Source organism: Onychostoma macrolepis, chromosome 18 (genome assembly GCF_012432095.1).
Source record: "Onychostoma macrolepis isolate SWU-2019 chromosome 18, ASM1243209v1, whole genome shotgun sequence".
NCBI lineage: Eukaryota > Metazoa > Chordata > Actinopteri > Cypriniformes > Cyprinidae > Onychostoma > Onychostoma macrolepis.
In genome coordinates this window covers 26,822,156-26,836,150 of record NC_081172.1, presented here as the reverse complement: position 1 = coordinate 26,836,150, position 13,995 = coordinate 26,822,156, and the positions used below count along the sequence as shown (strand labels likewise).

The window sequence follows — 13,995 nt, the reverse complement described above, 5'->3', positions numbered from 1 at the left end:
CTAGCTTAACCAAGACCAAGACGTACTTGATCAATGTTCTTCACCACCTAAAAGTTGGTGCTAAAAAGTATTGCCCACTAGATAGCAGAAGATTTCATTAAGCACCAAAGTCTGGTCTGGTCCTGCATGTAAGTGTACGTTGGTGTCAGGTGGTTTTGTGTGGTAATGAAGTGTTATTATTAAGTGTAATATTAATGTAATGTTTCCTGGATTTGACTGACGTGTGTCCCTGCAGTGTGTCCACTCACAGTGAGAGTAACATGATGACGGTGTCCAATCTGGGAGTGATCTTTGGCCCAACGCTCATGCGCTCACAGGAGGAAACCGTTGCCGCCATGATGAACATAAAATTCCAAAATATCGTGGTAGAAATTCTCATTGAAAATTTTGAAAAGGCAAGTGAAATCAAAGATAATACACAACAAACTCCTGTAAGAAATGATACATTCATACTGTATCTTTATTTGTATATGTCTATATCGACTACTGTTCAGAGTTTTGGGGTTGCTAATATTTAGGGCCCGAGCACCGATGGTGCAAGGACCCTATTGGAATAACTTGCATTTCTGAGGGCCTAAACTTTCTTGAAAACTCATGAAACTTTGCACACATAAGTGGCGAAAATTTACATCTGATATGGGTATCAGAAGTGGGCATGGCAAAATTGCTCAAAAGCGCCACCTATAAATGTCAATGAAGTGCTTCTCGAGCTATGTTTCACATACATGTACAAAACCCAACAGGAAGTCTGTTGTTTTGAATTTTCTTGGCAAGTTTTGTGCCGTTTTTACCATTTGCAGGCATTGTTTTTAAACAAACTCCTCCTAGAGTTTTAAACAGATCAACACCAAATTTGGTCAATGTAATCTAAAGCCCTTTGTGACGTTAAATTGTGAAGATCTTGAGTTCTTGTTAAAAGGTGTTTCCGTGGCGGCCTGAAATAGGAAGTTGTTATAATTCAGACAGACAATGTTTGAACTGCTCCAAACTTCATGTTTGATGAGTCCTGTCTTGAACAAATCTAAATATTCCAATATTCTGTTATAATCATAGCGCCACCTGCTGGCAACAGGATATGTCATGTTTTACACTAACTCAAACATACCATGTTCAATCTGCACCAGACTTCACATGTTTGATTAAAGTTCTGGCCTGAAGACATCTACATGACAATATTCAGTTATAGTCATAGCGTCACCAGCTGGCAGCAGGAAGTTTGGCACATATAAATAACATATTCCTCATATGTTTACCACTTTCAATGCATATTGCTGACCTTCGCTGTTTTCCTAAAGCCACCGGGAGCCCGAGTCGAGTGCTAGGGCCCTTTCAATGCTGCTTTTTGTTTTTGAAAGAAATCTATTGTAAAAACATTATATAAATTTAAAATAATTATTTTCTATTCTAATATATTTTAAAATGTAATTTATTCCTGAATTTTCAGCATAATTACTTAAGTCTTCAATGCCACATGATCCTTCAAAAATAATTTCTAATATGCTGATTTAGTGCTCAAGAAACATTTCTTTGTATTATCAATGTTGAAAATTTTTATTTTTGTGAAAACTACATATTTTTTTCTTCCAGGATTCTTTGATGAATGGAAAGTTCAAAAGAGCAGCATTTATTTGAAATAGAAATCTTTTGTAACCATGTAAAAGACTTTACTGTCACTTTTAATCAATTTAATGCATCCATGCTGTATAAATGTTTTATTAGTATTATTATTTTATTTTTATCTTCACAGATATTTCATCAAGCACCGGACCCTAATGTTCCCCTGCCGCAGCCACAGTCTCGTCCGGGGTCTCGCAGGAGCAGAGCCATCTGCCTCTCATCTGGACCGCGCAAACCCAAGAGCCTCTACACACCCTCAATGTGCCTGGCAGACGCGGACAGTGAGTCTCACAAGACCAGTCATCCTCACATTTCACATTCACTGCTGAGAGTACATCCTCTGGGTTTTATGTTTTTGTTAGAAACCAGTAAATTTAACATAATTAACACATTGATTCATTTTAGTGGTGCTTGCTAAGGCTTGATAAAACAGGTGAAAATCCCATAGACTCACATTAAAGGAAGTACCTTCTGTGAGCTACACTGATTACTTACTTTAGCCAGAGACAACTTAACCTGGATGAGAGCACGGTGCTATTATCATTAATTATTGTAATGTGTTTTTTATGTACTATGTAACAGTGTGTGGGAGTGATATGCACACAATTTTAAACATTCACATTTTACTGTATAACACACAGGTGAAAGTACACCCGATTATGTATGAATAAAAAAATGAATAATATAATAATAATAATCAATTAAACAATTACACTTGCAACAATTACATTTGCAGAAATCACATACTTTGGCTCAAAATGAGCCTTAATGCAAAATAATAAGCCTAATTAGGGATAAACAGAACTTGTTAATAACATTTGAAAAGTAAAAAATAAAAATAAAAAAGATTGTAGGCTAATTACAGGTTAGGACGATTCCAAGGGCCCAAAGATGGAGGGGACCCCCCAAGGGGGGGGAAGTGATTTCTACCCAGGGTGACCCCACAAGGAACCACTGAACAAGGAAATGTCCCTGCTTTTTATTTCCAGAAATCTGGTCAACTTATCCTAGCATGAACTTTCCCTTCAGAACACCTTAACCAACTATTCACAATTCTAGTTGTTCTTCAGAGTACTAGAATAATTGATGTAAAAGCATGCTGTAAGCTTAGAAAACCAGTTAAGATCATGTCCGGTTCATATTTAGATCAAAAGAAAGAAATAAGAATTTATATTTACTCATTTTATATGAAAAAAATCTTAGTTTGTTACTGTAGTGTGGAAAAATTGTCATAGTATTTACAATATGTTAGCATTTCCTTTACTTCCTGTATGCTGATTAAAATATAAAATTGCGATAATTGATAACTTTTGAGGAAAATGTGCCTTATTTCCACAAAAAAAATTCACAATACAAAAAATAGGCTTCATAGGCTTGGATATTTATTTTCTATTCATTTTGAGGTGCAGTGTGACCAGGACATTGTGACATTTTCACAAGATGGGACTGTATTAAGAAATGTAATGAATTGAAGATAGTTTTCAGCTATTATACAGTCATGGCCAAAAATATTGTCACCCTTGGTAAATACTATCATAGAAAGGCTGTGAAAATTAATCTGCATTGTTAATTGTAAAGAATTCACAAAAATCTAACCTTTCATTGGATAATAAGAATTTAAAATGGGTGGAAATATCATTATGAAATAAATGTTTTTCTCTAATACACATTGGCCACAATTAACGGCACCCTTTTATTCAATACTTTTTTGAAACCTCCATTTGCCAGTTTAACAGCTGTAAATTTTCTCCTGTAATGCCTGATGAGGTTAGAGAACACCTGACAAGAGATCAGAGACCATTCCTTCATCCAGAATCACTCCAGACCCTTTAGATTCACAGCTCCATGTTGGTGCTTCTTCTCTTCAGTTCACTCATGTTCTACAGGGTTCAGGTCAGAGGACTGGAATGGCCAGCAGAAGCTTGGTTTTGTGCTCAGTGACCCATTTTTGTGTTGTTTTTGAGGTTTGTGTTTGGATTATTGTACGGTTGGAAGATCCAAACATGGCCCATTATAAGATTTCTAACAGAGTCAGTCACTTAATGATTTTTTTATCTGTTGGTATTTGATAGAATCCATGATGCCATGTGTCTAAACAAGATGTCCAGCAGAATTATAGGCCCACAACATCAAAAATACAGCAGTATATTTCATTGTACACATGAGGTACTTTTTATCCCTGTGTTCACCAAACCCATCTCGAGTGTTTGCTGCTAAAAAGCTCATTTTTTTTAGTTTCATCTGACCGTAGAAGCCAGTCCCTTTTGAAGTTCCAGTCGTGTCTGATAACTGAATATGCTGGAGTTTGTTTTTGGATGACCGAGGATAATTTTTCTTGAAACCCTCCCAAACAACATGTGGTGATGTAGGTGCTGTTTGACAATTTTCTTTTAAGGTTTTCTGACCCCGAGACTGAACTATTTTCTGCAATTCTCCAGCTGTGGTCCTTGGAGAGTCTTTAGCCACTCAAACTCTCCTTCTCACTGTGCATTAGGACAATATAGACACACGTCCTCTTCCAGGCAGTTTCGTAACATTTTATGTTGATTGGAAATTCTTAATTATTACCCTGATGGTGGAAATGGGAATTTTCACTGCTCTAGCTCTTTTCTTAAAGTCACTTCACTAATTTGTGAAGCTCAATTATCTTTTGCTGCACATCATAAATATATTCTTTGGTTTTTCTCATTGTGATGGATAATTAAGGGAATTTGGACTTTGTTTTCCCTCCTATTTATATTTCTGTGAAACAGGAAGCCATTGCTGGATAATTTCATGTTCATAATCACCCTGGAGTGCTCAAAATTGTGAATATGAATGGGAATATACTTCAGAGATATTTTACTCATAAGTATTTCTAGGGGTGCCAATAATTGTGTCCAATGTGTATTTGAGAAAAACATTTATTTCATAATGATACCCCCATTTTAAATTCTTATTATCCAATGACAGGTTAGATTTTTGTGATTTTTTTTTTTTTTTAATAAAAGATCAAAAGGATTAACAATGCAGATTAATTTTCACAGCCGTCTTTGATCATATTTACCAAGGGTGCTGATATTTTTGGCCATGACTGTATGTCTTCACAGCACATGTTCGTTCTGCCCCTACAGGTGACACGTTCAGCAGTAGTTCAGGGAGCACTCCAATTGGCAGCATGGACTCCCTCTCCTCCCACTCCTCAGAGCAGAACAGCTCCTCCAAAACCTGCTCCTCTCCAAAGCCCAAAGACAAGCCCCCCTTCCCCGGCCTGCGACGGACCCCTTCCTCCCTGTCCTCCAGCGAGCCCCAGGGCCCCACCTGCACCAGCAGTCCAGACTCCAGCTCCAGAGAGGACACGGCCCGTGTGGACTGGGAGGACTCCTGCAGGATGAACTCAGGCTCAGCAGCTGCCAGATCTTCACCAGCACCCACAAAGGCTCCTCACACTGGAGTAGGAATCAAATCAGCACAGCTTAACCGCTCGAGTGCCCCGTCTCTAAGATCTTTACACATCACAGAAGGTAGGGCCAGTAACATGCATTACTGGTTAAAAGTTTTAAGTTTAAGTTGCAGTATTATTTTTATAATGTATTTTATGATCAAATAAATTCAGCCTTGCTGAGCATGAGACACTTCCTTTGAAGTGTGTGTATATATATATATATGTGTGTGTGTGTGTGTGTGTGTGTGTGTGTGTGTGTGTGAGACACTGGACCACAAAATCAGTCATAAGTAGCATGGGTATATTTGTAGCAATAGCTAACAATAAATTGTATGGGTCAATATTATTGATTTTTCTTTTACGCCAAAGTAAAGAGCATGTTCCATGAAGATATTTTGTAAATTTCCTACCGTAAATATATCAAAACGTATTTGTTGAATAGTAACATGCGTTGCTAAGGACTTAATGTGGACAGCTTTAAAGGCAATTTTCTCAATATTTAGATATTTTTATTTTATTTTATTTTAATTTTTTTTGCACCCTCAGATTGCAGATTTTCAAATAGTTGTATCTCGGCCAAATATTGTCCTATCCTAACAAACCATACATCAATGGAAAGATTATTTATTCAATTACTCAAATTATGACTGGTTTTGTGGTCCAGGGTCAAAATTTATAATCCAAGTTTTTACTTTACAAAACTATATTCAAATTTCTTTTCTTTTCTTTTTTTCTATTATTTTATTTTTTTAATGTTGGTTTAAAACCTCTACACAAATCTACACATAAAGAAACCAATTTACTTATTTTGTTCTTTTGTGTTTTGGGCTCTCTGGAGGTCGTAAGAGCTGTGTGGGGTCTGTACAGAATCTAGCATGTGTGGTGCATAAAGATGGCATCAGATCCACAGCTTACCATGATCTGCCACCTAAAACAATCCTGCGCCGAAAGCTGGACAACAACAACTCTACCAACGGCTATCAGAGACCAGGATCAGTGTAAGTGAAACTCTCTAATCAGTATCCAACCCACTTATGCTGAAGCTGACATTTGATGAAAATCCAGCTCTGTCTGTTCCTCTAGTACTCATTCTCAGATCAAAAGTCATCCAGTTTTGTTAGAAGTTAGAAGAAAAAACTTGATATGTTGGGGGACTATGTCTACCCTGTGAGCCATTCAAAAGATCAATGACAGATTGCAGTCAACATTTGAGGATGAAGATGATGAAAAAAAAATTAAAACATGTCAGGTTCTTAAAAATCTAATTCTGACCTTTTTTCCTCAGAATTGCATGATATAAACACAATTGCGAGTGATAAAATCAGAAGAAATTTTGTCTCAAACAGTGATATGAACTCTTGCAATTCTGACTTCTTTTCTCATAATGTCCAATTCTGTGGGAAGAAATACTATTTACTATGAGTTTATATCTCACAGTTCTTTATAACTCACAATTGCATGTATTAAAGTCAGAATTGCAAATTTAAAATGCAATTCTGAGAGAAAAAAAGTCACAATTGTGAGAGAAAAACTCAAAATTCAAAGAGAAAAGTCAGAATTGCAAGTTTATCTTGCTATTAACATGAACTCACAATGCCCAGTACATTTTTTTTTACAGTATTTATTCATCTTAGTTAATGTTATCTAATAAAAAATACAACTGTTCATTGTTAGTCCATGTTAAATAATCAGGTCCATTAAATAATATTAACAGTAATAATAATTTAATTGAATAATTTTGCATTTTTCATTGTTAGTTAACCGAGGTTAACAAATGGAACACTTTTGAGGAATAAACTTTTGAAGAAATTGATTTGGCAGTTTGTTAACTTTTAAAACACTAAATCATGAGGAATTTAAAAACATTATTCAGTGTGCATAGTGAGGAAACATCATGCATTACGGTATTTTTTAGTGCAGTATTTTGTAGTGCATTGGCTGGCTTGAGAGGAAGCTGCAGAATGGAGATTGATGGCAGTTGTTCTTTGTTGGCAGGAGTTTTAATTACGCTGCTGTAAGGGTTGATGTGACCTAGCGCTGGTTTTTAAACACTCTCTCCAGGGAAGGATATATAATTTTACTTGTCATGACAGAGAAAAAAAGAAACATCACAACTCACTTAAGAGGGCTCGATTCAAAAACACTTTTATTTGCTTATATAAGATGTACAGCCACAAGTGTTAGAAACATGTTGATTTGAAAAATGTTTGGCCTGTGAATTCGTCTGTAATTTTAATAGTTATAAAGTGTACGTGAATCAAATGTGATGCTCACATCTGTATAATTATGCATATATCCTTACTGTAAATTTACCAGTGCTAAATGTTGAATTTTGGCTCACACCAATGTTTTTTACTGTAAATGTAGGGGTCAAATTGCAGCTACAGTGCCTGCTTTAGCTGAAAATGGTTTGTTTATTCAGCCTAATTCTTGTGATGTCAGATCATGAAGTTGACAATCCTAACATTTGGCATGATTGTATGTTCCAGGGTGGCTGCCAGAGCGCTGCTTTTTGAGAGCCCATCAGCTGTAAAACCTCCTCCCTTGGGAAGGTACCAATGGACACGGCCCATAAAAACATTACTGTTTCAAATATATTTGATGACAAACGTCATAAAAAATAAAACCAACAAATATCTCTTTTAAAACAGTGTATGAGCACATCCGTAAATCATTTCTGATTTTAATCCACAGAGATGCCAAAGCTATATATTCATGTGAAGCAGAACACAGCAATGAGCTGAGCTTCCCACAGGGGGCTCACTTCTCTAACGGTGAGTCTGTCTATCCATCTGTCTATCCATCCATCTATGAGTGACCTTTGAATGAACTGTGGCTGCCATATATACTAAGAAACATGGAACAATTCTGGCCATGAATATGATACCAAATCTGCGTACTGCTGTTTTGGGAATGTGTTTCGAGGGAAGTTAAAATATGTACATCTTTTGTGACTTGCAGTGACGTTTACGAATCTCAAAAAGAGAATGAACTATGACTGGACTGATGCACATTGCTGCATACCAGGGCATTAATATTAATAGAAAATATTGCATTCCTGCGTCTGCTCTGTGGAACGACCATCTGCTGTTGTTCTTCGTACATGTCAGGACTGGGATTTTATAGCTGGACGTATTTTCCACAAAGGAACAAACTTGGCTGGGCACCAGGGCATGGAAACAGGTCACAGTAACCTGGTGAAGGCAGTGTCTTCCCCTCTCTAAAGCTCAGCAAACACTTAGCACAACATAAACCTCCTCTTACCCATCAACCTTCTCACCATGTTGACTTTTGAGAGCTTTGCTTATAAAAACCGATTTAAAACCTCTTTATTTTCCAATCTCATCTGCCTAATGCTTTACAGTCTAAACAGATGCTTTGATGGTTCAGAGTATGTTGAAATGTGTCATTACAGGGTGAGTCATTTGTGAGATCCTTTGAAAGCATTTATAGGGGTTATTTAACAGAGTAAACCTGACCTGACTTGAACCATCATTAATTAAAACTCGGCATATGCGATTCATTGATGCCCCCCTTTCCTGAGGTTACCATTGTTTTGTGAAGATAATGACCAAACAAATCACTTTAAACATAATGCATAATCAGCACGGCTGTGATTCGGCCATAGGCACAAGAGAAAGAAAGCTTAACACTTTTATATTTGCATGGCTACATGATACTGCGTTTATACAACACTCCGATGGCACAAGTGTGTAAATAAAAAAAGAGACAACAGAGTGTCTTTAAAAAACCCTCTTTTGTGCAACTACTTCCTTCCACCACGGATTCAAATCTCAGTTTGACAGTTCAACAGCTGAGCCCAAGCCTTCGTTACTAATTCCAAAACGTCACTTTAGAACTAGCAACAAAGGAACGTTGAGTTGCTTCATTAAAAGCTTATTTTATTACTGTATTAAAAGCTCACTGTGTTATGATTACATGATTATCTGCCTCTGATACAGCATTCATTCTTCAGTTCAATCTCATATTCACAATAAATCATTAGATTGAATGTCCACTAAGGAAAGCAATATCTTTGTCGTACTATCCTTTCATCCGTTAAGGGTGATTTCCGATGACAGAGCTGCTCAGTGCATTTGTTGCCTGTATCTTACAAGATGTTGGTGAAAGTAAAAATAACTTCCTTGTTTACAACCCTGTTTCAGTCTCTTTCAGTATAAAAGTCTTTACTGCTGGCTCACTCATAAAGTCTCTTGGCACGGAATAATGCAACTAAAATCACAATCACAAACACGCACACCATACTGTGGCCTTGTGCCTACAGCTGAATCACAGCTGTGCTGATAAACAGCCATATCGCACTGCTACTTGTGTGATATTGCTCATATATAGTCAGTAATTGATGGAAATTATTTAGAAACAATATTTTTCTGGAATTTTCTGTAACCTTACTGATTAATTTGTAATTTCTAATTAACGCTTCTAAAATTAAGACATTATTGGTAACATCAAATCAGCAAAAAACAATCAATTTAATACTGAATAATTCATTTAATTCAGCTAAATATACAAGGCATGTACAAGATCAACATAGGTAAGCTCTGTTGACCCAATGGTGTCATCTGTCCCAAAACTCTCTCAAAAATGGTCTTAGGCCACATATCCATTGTTGTGTCCCAGTTTATTTAAATCCCTAAGTATGAGTACTAATACTATAGATTTTTCCTATCTAGTCTTCACCTCTAAACATTTTCTCGTTTTCCTCTGTGTAGTGTATCCTTCAGTGGAACCGGGCTGGCTCCAGGCAACGTTTGAGGGCAAAACAGGCCTCGTTCCTGAAAATTACGTGGTGTTCCTCTGACAGGAGGGGCCAAGCATTTCATGGTATCCATGGCAACATCAACTTTAGACCAAGGGCTTTAAATATATGTCAATTGTTGACGGATGTGTAAGTGGACCGTGACATTAATATGACATTGAATATTAAGAGATCATGGACGGTACACAGACCTCAATGATGCAGCACAAGGGTGATTAATGTCTGAATCGCAGCTGTAATAATCTAGACAAATGGGTTCCAAAGTATTTGCTGAGTCAGAAATGTTAAAATTGACATCATGTGCTGCTTGAGTCTAGATACACAAATTCACATACACTGAGATCAGGAGGTGCGATGGACTGCACTAAATGGTCCTTTTAGGTCTAATATGTGGTGGAATACTGTAATTTTGTTAAGAAAGATCAGCTAAAAGGTCTAAAAGACAGGCTTTCTTTTATTCTAGCTCACTATTTTATAAAAGAAATGAAGAATGTTAAACCTCAGCAACAGTAACTATTTGAGCTGTGAATCACTGTCATGTTTAACTTAATTCAGCAGTACCCAAATTCTGCTGTGTGTGTGGTTTATTTCATCATGAATGTACTTACTTTTACTGTCATTAATGTTCAAAAGTCTGAAACCACATTTTTAGGATTTTGAACATTTTAAACAGAGAAACCTTAACAAAATGAGTTTCTTAATGAATATTTCTTGCCGACTAATCAATTAAGTTGAAGTTTTCAAGAAAATTGTGACTTTTACCATGTGGTCAGATTTCCAGCTTAACACTGAAGCTCAAGATACTCTTTGGAACATCTTTAAATCATGCTGGAGAAACATGATCATCAGGTTTAGTTATGCAGTTTGAGTGCTGCTGACATAAGAGACAAAAATATATATTTACATTTTCAGTTATGATATTCATATGCATCACATTGTTCTGTTAATAAAATGTGTATTGAAAGTAAAAATGAATAAAAATGTATGGTATTGACAAATAGAATTCTACATGCAGTACTGAAATCGGCCATTTAGGCATAAATGTTTGGTGGACAGTGAAATGTTCCAGTTTTGTGCTGAAATATCAGCAGCCTTGGAAGACTGCTTTATTCAGTCACATTAGTGGAACACAACTAAGTGTTCCAGTTATTTATAATTGGAATGTCTAATATTTTCGTATAAACATTCCTAATCCTGAAAGTTTGGAAATCTGTGGTTTAAAGCATGAGATAGCAGTGGATCATGCCTCAGTTTTGCATCCAGGTCACTGCAGAATGTCAAGTAAAATTCAGTCTTTAAAAATATTAATGAATCAAGTCTAGCTGTAACATCTTAATTGTACATGCAGGGCTCCAGACTGCGACCATTTTTTTCTGCCAGTGTGAGTTAAGGCCCTTTCACACGGGACACAGTGTGTCTAGTTCATTTTCAATGGGAGACATGCCACAAGTGGCAAAAACGCGGGCAAACGAGAGAGAAATTCAAGCAATTTTCAATGACTTAAAAGCATTTCACACAACTGTTTCCAGCACTTTAAAGCTCCTAAATGATCCAATTTGAATGTTATTTTCTGTGGGATGACCAAAGTATACTGTGGTGAATCACCATTATAACCTGTAAATGGCAGCAGAGGAACACTTATTGGCTTATTAGTCATTCAGTTATACTTTTTCCTTTATATTTTGAAATTATAAAATAATTATATAATCACTATTATAAAATATCAAATCAAGAAATCTGATTTTGTCAGAGTTTTGCTCTTTTTTGTGTATGAAGTAAGAAAAACCACAAAGTGCTTTGAAAAAAACTTCTGAAATTTGCGGCTAAATCACACATAATCACTAAGTTGTTGGTTAGGTCTATATAAGACTATAGAAGAATAATTGTACATTTAATAAGATTAGGCTACAATATATACCCTTTTCACATAAAAATTGGATTTTGCCCATGTTACTGTTAATAAAATAAATTTTGTAAGCTTCCCAACTCAAGCTTAGTGCTTTACTGTCAAATGTGTATAAACAAGAAATGAACATGTAATATTATTAGTAACTGCACTTATTAATGCAAAAAAATAGTAATTTTATCATATATAATATATATATATATATATATATATACAGGTATGTATAGCCTATATATATATGTGTGTCATCGCTCTGAAATTAAAAGAATGCTGTACATTGTAATTTCTATGAGTTAAGTATATTTATTATCAAAGCATTTGTCAGTAATACAGTTAAAATGGTAAAAATATGTGAATGATTGCATTGTAGGCTGATTTAAGGTGTGCCCCTAAATGTTCTGCTTGTGCTCCTAAAAATGTTCAGTCAGGGCTACAGTGCTCCTTGTAAAAATAGTTTGTCTGGAGCCCTGACATGATGTTCAGGTCATTCAAGTTTAAAATGACACCAACTGTCAGTGTCAACAACACCAATATGGTACGTTCCAGTCGTCTTATTGTCTCCATAATTAAATATTCCAAACTTGTATTATGAAGATAAAAATCTAGATGATAGAAGTTTATATATGGATGATTATCTTGTAAATCATATATTTTTCTTCTTAATTAATTTTTGTTCTGCCAATAAATTTGTTTATAAAATGAGATCCACGTCTTGTCTTCTATTTAAGAAAAGCTAAATCATCAGAAATAAGTAACTTTGTCCCGGTGGAGATCTGACAAGAAACGGCATCAGAAGTATTTGGAAAGGAGGCAATTGCCAAGATCCCAGTGTTCTTTCCCAATTAAATACATGAGAATGCTCTGTGCCCTTGACTGCTGATGTTGGCCCGATACTCCCTTCAGCTAAACCACCAAGGTCACAGGGAGGAAATAACAAATAATAGGATTTTTATTTATTTTATTTTTTTCAAAATTGATGCTCTCCCTGGTGAAAAATAAGTGCACTTCCATAATGTACTTTAAGTGCTCTATTTTTGCGTACTAATTTTGTACTTAATATACTAAAAATGATTATTTAGTACTTCTTAAAATAAACTTCAGATCAGCTAAGTGTACTCAACTGTGCTATTTTGAGACACCATGAATATAAACTAAAATGCACTTTTAGCATACTATCTCTGTATTTAAAAAAAAAAGTATTTAATTTGGCATTAATGTTTGCCTACAAAACCACCACTGTCTCTGCACCCCTTTACCTAAATCTTCAGTCTTATGTGCCCTCTAGAAACTAACGTTCCACAAGTGAACGTCGCTTTATTGTGCCATCTCAAAGAGGCATAAAATCACTGTCACGGACTTTTAAATTAAATGTTCCCTCCTGGTGGAATGACCTGCCCAACTCAATTCGAGCAGCTGAGTTCTTCAAGAATCGGCTAAAAACACATTTCTTCCATCTTTATTTGACCCTCTAACTCTAGCACTCTCTATTCTAATTCTATTCTTTAAAAAAAAAATACTAACACTAGCCTTTCTAATCTTTTTGTATTCGTTTTCTACGTTACGTTAAGCTAACTGAGACTTGTTATAGCACTTGCATATCATTGTTCTTTTGTTGATTTTGATTGCTTCCATTGTTCTTTGGATAAAAGCGTCTGCTAAATAACTAAATGTAAATGTAAGTGTTTAGTTACCACTTGTAGTACACTTGAACCATCTTTCATACACTAGATGGTTACACTCAAGTGTACTACAACCCTTAACAAAAAGTAGTATACCTCAAGTTTATTTTATTAAGTATACGTAAGTAAAGTATTTTTTAAGTATACTTTATGTAGTAAGTATACAAATATCAGTGTACTAATAGTATACTTGTAAGTGTACTATTTCAATACTCCTTGGGACTAAATTGGCCCACTTTCTAGTATATAAAAGTATACTTTTAAGCATACTTTAAGTATAACCGTAGTAAACTTTGAGTACACAACTAGTTTACTTAGTATTAGTATACTGATAGTTTACCAGTTAAATAGGCTACTTGTAGCATTTTTAGTACACTTTGAAAACTGAAGTCTCAGTAAACTTCTAGTTTTATACTGCAAGTATAGTTTTCTTTAAGTGAACTTTACATCATACTTTAAGTATACTACTATGTCCCTATTTAGGTATTAATTTGTATATATTTTATTATATGAATATCTGAACATACAAAACATCCAAAGAAAGAACAGGGTATCTGCTTGTAAACAAAAACATTTTATTCTAGGTTCA

General features: G+C 35.4%; 1 protein-coding gene across 4 annotated transcripts in view; it reads left to right on the top strand.

The window, feature by feature from the left end:
- The window catches only part of LOC131524270 (rho GTPase-activating protein 42), a 109,362-nt gene extending 96,933 nt beyond the window's left edge, over nucleotides 1–12,429 (top strand). For all 4 annotated transcript variants that reach the window (XM_058751231.1, XM_058751233.1, XM_058751232.1 and 1 more), the window contains 7 exons: nucleotides 236–395; nucleotides 1,748–1,898; nucleotides 4,731–5,120; nucleotides 5,880–6,039; nucleotides 7,531–7,593; nucleotides 7,736–7,815; nucleotides 9,775–12,429. In XM_058751231.1, coding sequence (XP_058607214.1) covers nucleotides 236–395; nucleotides 1,748–1,898; nucleotides 4,731–5,120; nucleotides 5,880–6,039; nucleotides 7,531–7,593; nucleotides 7,736–7,815; nucleotides 9,775–9,863 — 1,093 coding nt within the window. In that variant the 3' untranslated portion in view covers nucleotides 9,864–12,429. The remainder of the gene's footprint in view (nucleotides 1–235; nucleotides 396–1,747; nucleotides 1,899–4,730; nucleotides 5,121–5,879; nucleotides 6,040–7,530; nucleotides 7,594–7,735; nucleotides 7,816–9,774) is intronic.
- The last annotated feature ends 1,566 nt before the right edge of the window (nucleotides 12,430–13,995 follow it).